A 14,356-nucleotide genomic window follows, 5' to 3' on the forward strand; every position below is an offset into this window, starting at 1 on the left:
ATTCTCAGCTGGCCACAACGAGGACATGGCTCTGCCGGAGAAACTGAGAGCTGGTGGCACCATCATGCCCCAATACCAGGCTCGCCCTTGACAATGTTTGAACATCTTTGCTCTTTCAGGATTATCTTGGGCCCTGTGTGCATCGCTGTTGAACCCAATCTCAGTATGATGCAGCACTAGCAGTGAAGCTGGGTTGGGGTCGCAATATGCTGTTAAATAGGTTTGGATCCGCAAAGCAGCCAGAGCCAAGTTCCGGCCTTCGACTCAGTTTCCCCCTTCGGACAAGTCTGCTTGGTTAGCAGAGAGATCGCCCTCATGACTTCAACACTATCTTCCTCCCTCTCATACGACGTCAAGACGGGAGCCTGGACGAATTGGGAGGATGGCACTGTCATGGGAAAGACCATCACGCTCACTCGTCGGGACGGAGACGTTCTCATTGCGTTTCTGGCGTTATTCACCACCCTCATAGGGACGAGCTGGTGGCGTATCGCCTGTTACTTTCTACACTACTACTTGTCATCGGAAGCTCCCCGAGATGCGCTATATCACCAACGGCAGGCGATCCTGCGCAACTCTGCCAACGGCACCAGTGGGCTCTCCAGCTTGGTCCACGCGCTGTGGTCGTGGCGCCGCATTGCAAAGAGGCCGTACTACAGGACCTTGCCAATCATCTTGTTTGGCATCATTAGCCTTGGTGGCTTTGCAGTCGCCGGTATTTTCTCTTCCAGGATATCGACACTCACGGGTGACGCCGTCATGATCAAGAGCACAAACTGCGGCATCGTCTCCGACGCCAACGCCACCACGCAGGAACTGGCCACCAAGATTTTGCCCTACGTTGCTCGTCGGTACAAGACTTTTGCCAATTACGGTCAGGAGTGCTACACGGACTCGACAAACAACACTGGATCAGGCGAATGCCACAGCTTCGCCACAAGACAATTGTCTGCGACCATCACGCGGAACGCAACATGCCCCTTCAATAGCACCTTGTGCAAAACTCAGGACCAAAATCTGCGCTTCGATACTGGATATCTCGATAGCCGTGCAGACCTAGGCATCAATACGCCAGACAAGAACCGCTTCTTGTACCGAAGAATTACCCATTGTGCTCCTATCTCCGCGGCGGGCAAGGAGGACAATTACAGCAGTTCCGGCCTGAGCAGCAACTACTCGCGCTACTACTTTGGGCCGACGTATAAGGGCGACCCTTATACCTACCAATACCCAAAGACGGACATGGAACAGTTCAGGCTGCTCAACTTCACCAGCGCGCGAGGTGATTACTCTTTACGGTAAGTGACCTCTAACCACTGAACGCTCCTCATCTGGTCTGGCACTAAACAAAATGCAGAACTATCCCTTCTTTCACGGTCAACGGAAGCGCCATAGTGGGATCCTTCTTCTTCCCCATCCCCGAGCTTGCCCGCACAGATGCGGACGTCTCGCTATTCTTCCTCTCGGCCAACGACGTGCTCTTCACCGACGGGACCGACGACCCCTGGTACTCTGCGCGTGCCGAAGCGTACAGAGCGCGAGACGTGACAACGGGCCAGTACATCGACACGTACGTCCAGGACACTGCGGCGTCAGCGCTGGGGTGCGCCGAGCAGGAGCAGTATTGCAACCCCAATGTGGCGGCGTCGTCGCCCGAGCGTTGCTCGCGATGGGGCGGCGGCAAGGAGGCCAGCATGCTGGCGGCCAGTGTCTTTGGCGGCGACACCGAGGTGCTGAGCCAGGTCGACTGGGCCACCAACGTGGTCTCCCTGAACAACTACCCGCTGTCGGCCATCATCGAGTCGCTTGGAATCGCGGCGCTCACTTCGCGAGACAGCCTGTACGACGGTGTCCAAGGAACCCTACCGGACAACATTTGGCAGTCCGACGTAGAGTACTGGTACTCGGCGGCGCTGGCAACGATCCAGGGGACATTCGTCGACGTGGCGAGCGGGCCGGCAGACGCAGACATCGACCCCTTCCTGATGCGCCCCGACACCGACGCCATCAAGCAGCTTTGCAACAACCAGATCGTGCTGAGCACGAACTACACCAACTTCAACGTCTTCGGCCTCGCCGTGCTGCTATCCGTCGGCGGCCTCATCATCCTCCTCTCCTACACCCTCGAGCCCATCGTCTCGTACGTCCAGCGCCGCCGCAACCTCGACGTCTACGCCCGCCTCGAGTGGTGCGCCAACGGCACGCTGCAGCTGCAGCGTCTGGCCCACGAAGCCTTTGGTGCCGGCACTTGGAGCGACGCCGCCGAGGCTGTCCCCGTCACTGCCAAGGGCGACCGCCTTGCCATGCTCGATGTCAGTGATACGCTGCATCCGCGCCTCCAGGCGCCGCCCCCCGAGTTTGAGAAGACGATGGCGATGCGGCAGAGCTCGGAGGATTCCAGGAAAAGCGTCCACAGAGTAGATGAGTGCGAAGTGGCCGGGACTGAGACGTCTGGCACCATTTCTCCCCTTTCGACACGGCGGTCATTGTCGATCGATCTAGAGCGGAGACAGTAAGAAGTGTTTGGCGAAGTCATGGACCCTCATTTTCATAGTAAAAGTACATTCGTTCACATGTATACAAACGACGATTTCCAATTTTACACGGCCACTCGTACAAATCATGCAGCTTTTGATAGGACAAGGATGCACGAAACTTTGGTATACCAAGGAAAGGAGAAGAGAGGAAGTAAAACACGCTGATTCTTACAAAAGGCCGCTCACCAGGTATACATGCTGTTGCGCCTCCCATGCACTTTAGCCACCACCCCCCACAACTTCCATGCTCACCTCCATGCTATCACTTCTTCCACCACTCAAGCTCTTGCGTTCCACTTGTCGTTGTAGGCATTTACCGCCACCGCCACTTGCTTGTACAACCAATTTCTGCTCTGCTCGTCCGCCACAGGGACAAAGGGGCCATTAGTTCCGCCCTTGAGCGTGACGCCCAATCCCGTCCGTTCCTTGCTAATGGTCTGGATGTCCTTGAGAGGGACATCCCACTCAGTACTCAACTTCTTGGTCCGCACCAGCATGATGCCGTTGTACGTCAGCATGACGAGCAGGTCCTTGCCCGGAAGCTCGAGGTGCGCGAGGTAGTCCTCGTTGAAGTAGCGCCCGTTGTCCAACGTCTTGAGCCAGAATTGGCCGAGAGCTTCGCGTTGAGAGTAGGGACGCACAATGCCGTCTAGGCCAATGAAGCGCGTCAACCGTACTCTGTCGAGGCCTTCTTGGTCAAAGACCGTCGTGGTGTTGCGCACGCCTTCGGCCATGTTTGATGCAAGGTCGAAGGCTCCGATGGCCGGCTTGGTGGCGAGACCAAGCACACCCTTTCCAATTCCCTTGATGAATCCTGCAGCTCCTTCCTTTTCTGCGCCCTGAAGTGGATGACGGGCAAGTCCGCCGATACCACTGGCAAGACTGTCTGCGAAAGCATTGCCACCGGAAGTGATACCGTAGAGTGCGTGCTTCGGCCGGTTGCGGGCGCGCTTCGAACGGCGCGAGTCCTGGAATTCCTTGTCGAGAGTGGCAGCAGCCAGGCCCTTCGAAATGCTGCCCGTGAACTTGGCCATACTGTCGGAGAATCCAAAAACTGATTTCTTGACAAAGCTGGATGCACCCTTGGCAATTCCAATGCCCAGGTCCTGCGGCCTGTCGGTCATGACGAGGCCCTTGTATGGCTCGTAGAAGATGTCCGTGACTCCGGAAGACACATTTGTAAAGAGACCAACGGGGTTTCCGAGGAAATCCGCAGAGCCGAGGATCAGATGAACTTGGCGAAGAGACTCCTGGACATAGTGGTTCTTGACGCTCGTGACTAAGGCACTGACAGAGACACGAGCGTTCTCGAGAATCAGGGCGTTGTACCGAAGAGGAGCATCGTTGACGTTGCCAAGGGACATAGTGAGGACATTGACGGCAAACATGAACGGATTGTTCGATGTCATCGTGTCTTCGGCGTTGATGCGCTCTGTGCGAACAAAGGACAGGTCGAACTGCATAGGCTGCAAGTGCAACAGTTCAAAGTAGACGTCCTGTCCGCTCTGCTCCTGCCGGGGTTCAGGGATGTCGAGCTGCTCGTCGCACAGCTTGCCCTCTTTCACCTCGGACCAAGACGCACCAGGAACCTTGGTGAAGTCCAAAAGAGCAAAGATGAAGTCTTCGTCAATCTCGAGCGTCATCTGCTGCAGCAAGAAGGAAAAGTACTTGATGTACAGTACACCGTACGAGTCGTCCTTCACCCGCGTAATCGAGGTCTGCAGAATCGGATGGGCCTCCATTTCTTTACCCGTCTTCGGAACGACACTCGGGTAGAACAGGATGGGGAAGATGCCGCCGTATAGCTGGTTGTCGATCTGGATCCACTTCACCGTCGCAGCAAATTGCTGGTAGAGAGCGGAATCTCCATATGAAAGCTCAATGTCCCGCAGGGTAACATAGACAAGCTCTCTCAATTGACGGTTGATGAGCGAGATGCCAACGCCAGCAATCCGCAGCTTGGCCTTGAACGTGACATTTGTGTCCATGTCCTTGACCTCGAAGCCATCAGTCGTCGACTTCGACGATGCGTTCGACCTCTGCTTGTACAAGCTCTTGGAAGGTTTCCAATTAGACATTACAAGCGTTTGCGTTGGGCCATCTGCCATGACGTTCAGGTCGATGATCTTGCCCCGAGTCTGGCCTTGGGCCGGCGGCAACTTCAAAGGCACAAGGTTTCCAATCTCGGCGAGCTTGACATGTCGTTCCTTCTGATTGGCCTTGAGCACAATTTCCTTGTTCTTTGCCGCAGGGTAGTCCCAGGCATAAGGCATGATGCTTCGAGGAGGGAGACGGTATCGAACCGGCCGCCAGCTAGAACCGCGATCCTCTTCGTCTTCGTCAATGTTGGGATTCGCCTGCCAGAACAAGAACTCGGTGTCGCTTTCGTTGCGCATGGAAAAGGGCCAGTGCTTGTTTTCGATGCTGACGTGGAGGAAAATTGTAGCTTGCTCCATCAAAATCTCTACGCGAATGAGTTTTTGGCGTTGGCCGGCCTTTGCGAGCTTGACATGCACGCTTCCCACATTGGAGATGTCGAAAGGCGAAGACCATTGGTTGTTGAGGCCAGGGAAACACAGGCACAATTGCTGCTTTTCTCCTTGGCGCAAGAAACGGAGAGGAAGAAGTTCGCCATTCTTCAGAGTCATGACGTTTGATGATCCTGGCTCACGAATGTTGATTTCCTCCTTGATCTTGTTCTTGATAATGTAGCGGGGGGCGATGGTAACGACCTTGGTCAAGTTGTACTTGCCCTCGCCCTCCTCGACAGTGATACCAACGTGCATCTCGCTTCGGCCTTGCGTGTTTTGCAGAGCGACATCATACGTGCTTCCAATTGCATCGAAAGACTGCGGCTTGCTCCAGTTCGTGTCGCCCACCTTGATCATTGCGCGGTTCTTGTGATCATCGGTTGGGAAGCTGAACATGAAGGGCTGTGCTCTGCCATCACCTCCGTCGGTGTTGGCGATGATCCCTTGGCCAGCTGCTGCCCTCGCACTGCCCAAGAATTGTTTGCTTCGCACGGCCAGATCAAGACCGGTGCGGTTGAGAATGACGTAGGGGCTGTAGATGGTGACCTTGAAAGCGCCTCCAGAGTCTGGAATGTTGAAATAGTGCAGCTTGAGCCGCAGAGACAGATCTTGGTCATCCTTGACTTCGATTGTCTTCTCCCGCCTGAAATTCTCCTTGTCGCTTGAGTTGACGATTGCGAATTTGCTCGGCTTGAAGGGCGTGTCTTGCATATCAACGCTCATGAGCAACAAGTGCGACAACTCGACGACATGCACGGGGCTGACACCGCCCTTGCGCAAGAAGTTGGTCCAGTCCTTTTTGGTGTTCTCGTCGTAGATGCGGTATTTGAAGTCGTACGGCAGAAGGTTCTGGACCTCGACAGGGGCATGCAAGCGCAGACGCATAACCGGGTAGATACTACGATACGTTAGCTGTTATCCTGAATAAATCAATTCCCAAACTCACCCAGTCAGCGGATCCCTTTGATCAAACTTGGCGTGCATCTGGAAGTAAAATGGCGGTGCCATATCGTCGCTCTCGCCCTTGCAAGTAATGGTCCTGGTGGGACGCTTCAGAAGGTCCTTCCAAAACAGCCGCTCGTTCGACCAAGTGTATCCAAAGCCCTGGTCAGGGCGAACCACCAAGGAATGCATAAAGGCTGCTCCGACTGGCGCAGGCCTGGCATCACCCGGCGCAATCTTTTCGATCTTGAGGAGGTGGCCCTCTTCGGGGCTGAAGACACCGACCTCGACAGGAATCTGGGTGTTGTTTTCCACGAGCAGGGGCGAGCGGAAAGTGATGTACTTCACGTTGTCCTGGCCAAGGCTGACCTCGACGCAAAGACGATGGAGCACGCGGTCCTTTCGGGGCTGCAGGTTATAAATGGCCTCTCCCTCGCGATTGACTGGAATTCGAGCAATGGTGTCGAATCCACTGCCCTCAAGCCTGACACCAACAATGCCAGTAGCGCCTTCAGGGGCGAGGGTCTCACGAGTCGTCTTTGGATCTTCAAATCTCCAGGGCCTTTCTTCTCCATCGCCCAGCTTGGCAGCAGAGGCGCTGTCCTCAGGTGCGTCCACAGCCCAGACATTCAGATCGAAGCCGGTGTAGTTACGGATGCGGTAAGGAGCGTCGGTCCCCCTAGGCTTCGACAAGACATCCTCGTTGCTGGACAAGAAGTCCATGGACTTGGAGGCCAAGGCAATGGTCGCGGATGTAACGGTGAGCTCAAGAGGTCTTCTCGAGTAAAGCTCGACGGCCAGCTTGTCCGGGTTCTGCTCCTTTGACATGTGGAATCCGAGCTGCCAGGGTTCAATCAGCGGCTCCCATGCCGATTTGGAAAAGTTGTAGATGTTGAAGAAAGTGTCGACGCTCATGTCAGCAACCATAGCACCAGACCAGTCGCGCACTTCGACGTCAAACTTCTTAACACTCCAGTCCAGCATGGGCAATTCATGCTTGTCACCAATTACAACGACCCGGATTCCGTCAAGCTGAACCGTCATCTCTTCCCGTCTAATGAGTGCAGAGGGCTGTGAGGGTTGCGCCGGCTCAGCCTTGGCAGCGCCAGATTTGTGAGTCGAGATGGTTTTGGCAGCTTGTCTGTTGACAGTGGAAGCTCCGGCTCCTGCAGAAGACTTTGCCTTGGTGCTGTTGGATGTGTTTTTAATCTCCTTGAGCTTCTTCGGTTCCTGGTCTTGAATCTTCGACTCATCGCCTCCCGACATGGCAGATGCACGGTTGACGATTTGCATTGCCAGCAGAATATCCCGGAGCGAAAGGCGCAGGACCAAGGGCTCGATTTCGACGTGAATGCTAGTCAAAGACGATTGGCCCTGCTCAGACCTCATGTCTAGCGACATCTGGATGCTGAAGTCGTCCAAAATGCGCAGCCTCGTCGTCTCCCAGTGATCCATGCGGCAAAGGAACATGCCAATCTTGTCGACTTGCAGAGTGATGGCGTGCTGCTTCGAAAGCAAGACTTGCTTCGTGCCCAGCACAATAGCCTCTGAGTTGGTCATCGCGGGGTTCGCAATCAGAACGACCTGAGCATCAACAACATTGACGCGGAAGGACACGCTCATTCCAGGCTCTTCGGTCTTCTTTTCTTCTTTCTCTGGGCGGGAGCTTTGCTTCGTCACTGTACTGGAGACATCGCTGACGGAGTTTTCCAGGTCCTCCGTAGCGTCGTCATCCTGCTCGCTTTCAATCTCAAGAGGCTCGTCTGTAGCCAAGCCAGCATTGACAAATGCTTGGATGGCGAAGAGATAGTCAAGAGCAAGAATGATGCGCGGGCTGTCAATGGTCAACAGCACAATCATGTTGCGCTCCTTGCCTCCAGAGATGGAAACGCTCGCCATAAACTGCTGCTTCACATCGTTGTTAATGAGCGACATGATTTTCCGGAATTTGTTGGTCTCGCGGGTCCTGCTGTCGCGGATGGTGAAACTCTGGATGAGCAACTCCGATTCCAGCGCACCATCGCTAATCATCCGCAGCTTCACGCTCGTGTCGTTGAGAGCAAACTTGGACAGGCTAGCAGCTTCGATGTCTCCCACCGGCTCGTTCTCTTTGCCCTGGATCAACTCCAGACCGATTGCACCAACCTTGAATATAAGGTCCAGTTTTGTCCAAGTTTCTGGTCGAGTTCCGAGCTCGGGACCCTGGTTTGCAACAACCTGCTTATCATCCGATTGGGGCTCCTCCTTGTCCGTGAGAGACCTTGCGGGATTCACGGTGGATTCTGGAAGCTCGCGAACGACATTCTTTTCGACCTCCTCATCCGGCTCTGTGGCAAATGCCGCCGGTATAGATCGCAACAATTCGAGCATGAACTTCATCTGCTCTTGGGTGATCTTCAAGCTCATATCGGACATTGACCCTTCAATCTCAAGATCAGGTCGCTTGCTGCCAGGCTTGTGCTCGACGTAGGTGATTCCGAAGCCAAGATCGACCTTGTCGATCATTTGCAGCTCCTCCGATTTGTTCTCTTCGTAGTGGAGGAACGAAGTGAGCCTCGTGTTGCGAATGCCAGCTGACAACTTGTTGGCAATGTCGGCGTCCTTGGAGTCATCAACCGGTACAAATTTGTTGTTTGCATAGATTTCTCCCAGATGAGCAGTGACACGGTCGCGGCCAGCTCGGCCCTCGTTCATGACCATTCTTGGGAAGACAACGATGGGGGTTCGGATGAGAATGTCAAAGTGCATCTTGTTCGCGCGCTCCTGCATTTGACTCGCCTGCTCTGCGGCAGCTAGGCGAGCAGCGTTGAAAATGGCTTGCATCTTTCCAAACTTGACACCAAATTCCATAATCTTGCGGAACGGCTCAGTCACAAAGTTGACCTTGAGAGATCCGGACCGAAGGTAGATGGAAGAGTCATAGCCGGGATAGGCCTCAGAATCGGCGTCAAAGGTTTCGTAGGAGAAATCTGCGAGCTCTTCGCCTTCGATGGAGACAAGTTGGCGGAGTGCAGATTCCTCCGAAACACCCTGGTTGATGTCATCGACCAAGGAGAGATTGCCCAGTCTGGCGCCGACTTTCATTGTCTTGCCCATGAGGAAGACACCAACATCAGCGGTGCTCAAACTCAAGGTAGCGAGACGGATGCCGTCGTTGTTAAGAATGACGGAGATACCCTTCAGATTTGCCTTGATGCGAATCTTGTCAGGATCTGCCTGCTGAGCAGGAACAATCTCTTCCTCCTCCCCAGACTCTTTGACCTTCTTTTGATTCGACTGGGGCTGCCCAGGATTGGCGAACGTAATGAGAACAAAGTCCAACAGCGTCAACAGCGTCTTTCGCGTCACGATCACGTTGATGGTGGAGACATCAACATCCAAATTGGTCGCGATGCCCTCGTACTTCGTCAGGAATTCGGGCGAATCCTTATTGACCTTGATGAACTTGAGGGAGAAGAGGTCTTTTTGCTCCGAAGCGCTGACATCCTCAGAAGAGACGAGGTTCTTGAACTCTGGCCGCGGATCCTCTTCGACGTGGTCCTCAACAGCCAAAGCCTTCAATCTGACCTCTGCCACCATGTCAAACGGCCGCTGGTAAAAGTCGAGGAAAAAGTCCTCGGCCACCAGCTCAACGAGCAGGGCATCGGGTTTCTTGCCCTCTGGATCCGAGCGATAGAGCGAACCCTGCAGCTTGTCCGCTGTGAATTTGAACTCAAAGTTGCGCTGGTGCAGCGGCACCTCCGGCTTCTTCTTACGGCTCTCTGAAGCGTCTTGGAATTCTTCGTCGTCGGCTTCGCTATTACTTTCAGACATGACAAGCTCGCGGTCGGAGGAGTTGAACTTGAACGTATTTGGCCTCTCTCCGCCGGTCTTGCTTTCTCGACGGTCTTTGTTTTCGGGCGGCCGAATACCTGAGGGTTCGCTGGCTACTGCCTTCTTGGGTTGGCCTTCATCAAACTTGGGAATGGCCACGTCAATGAGCTTCATGAGAGCCTTGTACTTGCTGTCAGAGACGGACGCGTGGAGCACCGGCAGATGACCAGATATGCGGAACTTTGTGAGATCAGACGCTTTGGGAACGATACAAGTCTCAATCATGAAGTCCACGTTGATACGGTCCACCAGGTGCAGATCCCTTGACGGCGACGATTCCTCTAGTTGAGCTTTGGTCTCCTCAATAGATGAGCCGATGAGGACTTGGGCCGAGTCAAGCTTCAGGAGGAATTTGTCGTACATCAAGCCTTCGAGGCGCCTGAGATCCTGTTCTGTGAACTGGCTCTTCTGCTTCGACTGGATGTCCCGCAGAGTCTCCTTGTCTACAAGCTCACTGCTTACACTTGCATGACCAGCATCAAGGATAAGACAGATGCTGCTCTTTTGAGTGACAGAGTCTGGCACGATGATGAGAGGCGCCTGGAGATCGAGCTGTGCATTGATGGTCTTGTGCTCCTCCAAGGCGAATTCCAGCCCAGCGCGGGTTTGCTGGCGGATACCTTCAACAGTGGCACCAGCGGTCTCCATCAGGGCTCCAATGGACTCCATGCGGCTTTCTGGGGGCTTGAAGAATTTGACGACTTCGACAATGAACCTGGGGTTGTAGACTACCTCCATACCCTTGAGCTTGGCCGTGAGAGCCGTGTCTGCACTGCCATCGAGTGGGTTGTTCTCAAATGATAATTGGAAGAAAGGCTCCGAGAGTTCTTCATCGTCGTCTTCTTCTTTTGCAGTTCCGTCCTCGTTCAGCTCCTCAAATCGCTTCTCGTCTGGCACAGGAGGGGCATCCTTAATGGTGATAATCTGAGGGAACAGACTACCCTCGGTCGTGCCGTCGTAAAGGCGCATGCCATCAAGGCTGAGTTCCGCCAGCATTGAATCGGTGCGCTGCAAGACCTTTGTGCTGAAAGAGTCAAAGAGCAGGCGGAGAATCTCGGTCGCCTTGCCATGCGGGTCTCGCTTCAACGTGAAGCTACCTGTGCGAAGGCTCATTTCTACTTGCATCTTGACATACTCCCTAGGCATGTCGATGGCCTCCGTGAGCTGTTTCTTTTCATCCCAATCGATGGCCTCGTAAAGTTCCTTCCTTTGCTCTTCGGTCATGGAGCTGTTGTCGGCATGCTCTGCCTCCTGAGAAGATCCCCATATCCAAGATGACCAGGATTGCTTGGGCTGTTCCTTCTTCACGCCAACGTTTTCCTTTCGCAGCTGATTTCGCGCAAGGGATCGCCAGAAGCGTAGATCCTCGTACGAAAGCTTGCGCTCGAGCTTGTCCATCTCCGTAGCTTCGGGGCCATTGAGTCTCTCCTCCTTCTTTTTCTTCTTGAAAAGCTCAATGTAGCGATTCCGATCATCTCGCCTTTCCTTGAAGTAGGCCCATGTCCATCTCCGGTTTCTCTCGTGGATTTTGTCAAGGATGGCTTTGCCGGCAAATTGAAGCCACGCTCGGGGGTCCTCCTTGGGGGCGCTCTTGGGCTGAAATCTCTTGTACTCCTGGTGTCTGATGAAATAGTGGAACAGGTCTACAAGCATCAGAGCGTCGCGGTATTGGTCCTCGTCGATGATGAAGCCGAGTTCATCAAAGAGAAGTCGGGCTTTGACCTTGGGCCGTTCGAGATTTCCAGTCTTGTCCATCTCCAAGCCTGCTCTACCGCTGACTGGCTTGAGGATAAATTGGTGCTCAGCAAGCCGCGAGCTGTCGCCTTTGACAATCATGTCCCGAAGCTTCTGTACAAACTCATCGTGCTCCATCTCGCGTGCCGAGCCTGTTCCAGAACCAAGCAGTTTTGCATCCGTGTCCCAGTATACGGACAGCGAGCCGAGTGTTGCAAGCTTGTGGGTCGAGTTGGAGGAGCCCTGAATGAAGGTGGGCGTCCAGTTTTCGTCGGTGCTCACAGCGCTGAGCTCGTCGAGGGTGACACCGAGAGCGAATGGATGGCCAGGATCGGACAGCGAGTCTTCGTAGCGAATGTGGACGTTCTTTACAATCACCTGGACGTTGTCCACAATGGCCGTCACCAGGCTGGCCGTGAAGCTCTGGTTCTTTTGCTGCTCCTCCTGACTCATTCCTTCGGTGTTTCTTTCCTTCAACAGCTCAGCACTATCCAGCTTCTCCATCTTGACAGTATGTGCGCGCCGATCTTCCTCCTCTGCATCGTACTCGGCGTCCTCACGCGGCGCCGCCAGCAGGAAAACATCCTCGATGTTGACCCTGACTGGCTTTCCTCTCAGATTTGACCACGGTATCGACAACGTCAGCTGTCCCAAATGACCTTGGATAACATTGAGCGGGAGGCGGAGTTGGTCGAGAGCTTCTCGCCGCAACTCGAGGTCGCGGAGCTTGACGTCGCCAGACCAGATGCCGACATTTAGTTGCTTCGGATCGAAGTTCTGGACGTACATGCCCAGAAAGCGATTGAGCAGATTCGCGACGATACCCTCGAGCATGGTCGCGGTGGGTGGCCGTTACCCGGGCCTGGGGAGAATTCGTAGGGTGGAGGGGTAGTTGTGTAGTATGATTCGCGAGTCGTTTGAAACGGGAGAAAGTCGATTCTGGCCTTTCAATCCATAGGTTCGATAATATGCAATCGTTAGGGCGGGTATCAATCCAGCAAACGTAAAGTCGTCAGGCTCGTGGCGTGGTGGAAGGTGGAAGAGGTCGAGAGATTGAGAGACGTGGACTCGGTGACCCAAGACGCCCCACGCAGGTAGACGTGTGTACACGGTACGCGCGGGAGAACGGCGCCGAGTCAAGGAATGGGGCTCAGAAACGGTTTCTGGAGCTGCGACTGGGACAGATCTGCAGCTTCCGGGGTCGGATGCGTGGTGTTGGTTGCGTTGTGAACGAGGCGCTCTCCGCTATTTCGACACCAGACCGCTTGATGGCAAGCACGGTCCTGGTCGCGATGACGTCCAGTGGCACGGACCAACAACCGGGCACCGCCCGCCGCGGGCAGTCAAGCTGCACGTGAGCTGGCCGGCGTCCGTCGGGTCCTGAAGATTCCATCCATCAATCGATTCGCAGCCAATGGCCTTTGTCTAGCACCGCATCAGCTCTACACCACGCTCATCCGTCCATTCTCCTCTACCATCTCAGCCAGTCTTTGTCCAAAACTTGATTTTTCCTCTTCGCCGCCGCCGCCGTCATCGCCCTCGACACTTGACCAAGCACATTCATCCTTTGGCGCCGCTGACCAACGGCCTGTCTTTGCGCTCCACGTCTCGACGCGGCTCTCACACCTCAGCTAAACACCTACCAATCCACACCCCACAACAACCTCGATCATGGGCTGGCTGTGGCGCTCCAACGACCAATCGCAAACACCCAGCCAGGCCTCGGACGCCCCAGCTGTCCAGCCGCCGCCCACCGTCAACCCCAATCCCGTCGACGCAGCACTCGGACAGCAACAACAGCAGCAGCAGCAGCAGCAGCCGCAGCAGCTCACGCGCGAGCAGCAGGCCGACGCCGAGCTTCAATCTTTCCTCAACGAACTCTCCGCCTCCACAAAAACAAAAACAGCCTCGCCCTCCCCCACAACGACCCCCGCCGACGACAATGACACCTCCACAAAGGGCAAACCCTCGCCGCTCACCGACGGCTCCTACCCAACAACCATGTCCTGCCGCGACGCCTTCGACTACGCCTTCCACTGCCAGTCGCTGGGCGGGCAGCTGACAAACTGGTACCGCTTCGGCACGCTGCGGTCGTGCTCGGACCGCTGGGACGACTTTTGGTTCTGCATGCGCACGCGCGGCTACGGCGCCGAGGAGCGCGCCAGGGAAATCACGGCACACTTTGCGGCGAAGGAGAAGAGGTACATAGAGGCGCCCAGCAGCGAGGACGTGTGGGAGCAGCGCCGCCCCGGCGAGGAGCTGAAGAATCCGTTCATGAGGGATCCCGATCTGATTGAAATACCGGGCTTGCCCAAGAGGAAGAAGTCGGCGGATGAGGAATAGTGGTTTTGGCAGTGTAGAGTCTTCGATCGAGATACCCAAGATTTGGCGTGGCGGTGCATTGCATGTATGAAAAGCTAGTCTAGACTTTGTAGATTTGACATCAAGTCAATTGCATCTCAACTCTTTCAGCTATCGGTCAAGCCACGATCTCGACAGCATGCATACCGCGACATCTTGACAACATCTGAAACGATGGACAAAGCCGTGGGGCTCCCATTCTACTGCTGTTTGCGTCCGTCCCTCTCGGTCTTGCCTCAACATATGCAATGCTCCCCATCACCGTGATGGTCTAAGGATGAGAAAAAACAATTCTCGATCGTCAAGAGAAGCGTTTGGGAGACTCGCTGCACGAGTCACGAAGACAGGGAAATCACAGTCACGACAGGCGGAAAGCAC

The 14,356-nt window shown here is 54.9% G+C and overlaps 3 protein-coding genes across 3 annotated transcripts; 2 read left to right on the forward strand and 1 right to left on the reverse strand.

Moving 5' to 3' along the window:
* The first annotated feature begins 134 nt into the window (after window positions 1-134).
* Window positions 135-2,666, forward strand: J3D65DRAFT_21892 (uncharacterized protein). Its single transcript, XM_066794567.1, has 2 exons — window positions 135-1,298; window positions 1,358-2,666. The coding sequence occupies exons 1-2, from the start codon at window positions 316-318 to the stop codon at window positions 2,514-2,516; spliced, it is 2,142 nt and encodes a 713-aa protein (XP_066659732.1). The 5' UTR covers window positions 135-315; the 3' UTR covers window positions 2,517-2,666.
* J3D65DRAFT_22321 (vacuolar protein sorting-associated protein-like protein vps13) lies at window positions 2,666-12,609 on the reverse strand. Its single transcript, XM_066794610.1, has 2 exons — window positions 6,015-12,609; window positions 2,666-5,966 (listed from the first exon to the last, which is right to left on the reverse strand). The coding sequence occupies exons 1-2, from the start codon at window positions 12,449-12,451 to the stop codon at window positions 2,816-2,818; spliced, it is 9,588 nt and encodes a 3,195-aa protein (XP_066659733.1). The 5' UTR covers window positions 12,452-12,609; the 3' UTR covers window positions 2,666-2,815.
* Window positions 12,610-12,991: 382 nt separating this feature from the next.
* J3D65DRAFT_609776 (uncharacterized protein) lies at window positions 12,992-14,119 on the forward strand. Its single transcript, XM_066798729.1, has one exon. It carries the CDS (start codon window positions 13,289-13,291, stop codon window positions 13,958-13,960), a length of 672 nt encoding a protein of 223 aa, XP_066659734.1. The 5' UTR covers window positions 12,992-13,288; the 3' UTR covers window positions 13,961-14,119.
* The last annotated feature ends 237 nt before the right edge of the window (window positions 14,120-14,356 follow it).

Source organism: Phyllosticta citribraziliensis (assembly GCF_038025025.1).
Source record: "Phyllosticta citribraziliensis strain CPC 17464 chromosome Unknown J3D65scaffold_1, whole genome shotgun sequence".
Taxonomy (NCBI): Eukaryota; Fungi; Ascomycota; class Dothideomycetes; order Botryosphaeriales; family Phyllostictaceae; genus Phyllosticta; species Phyllosticta citribraziliensis.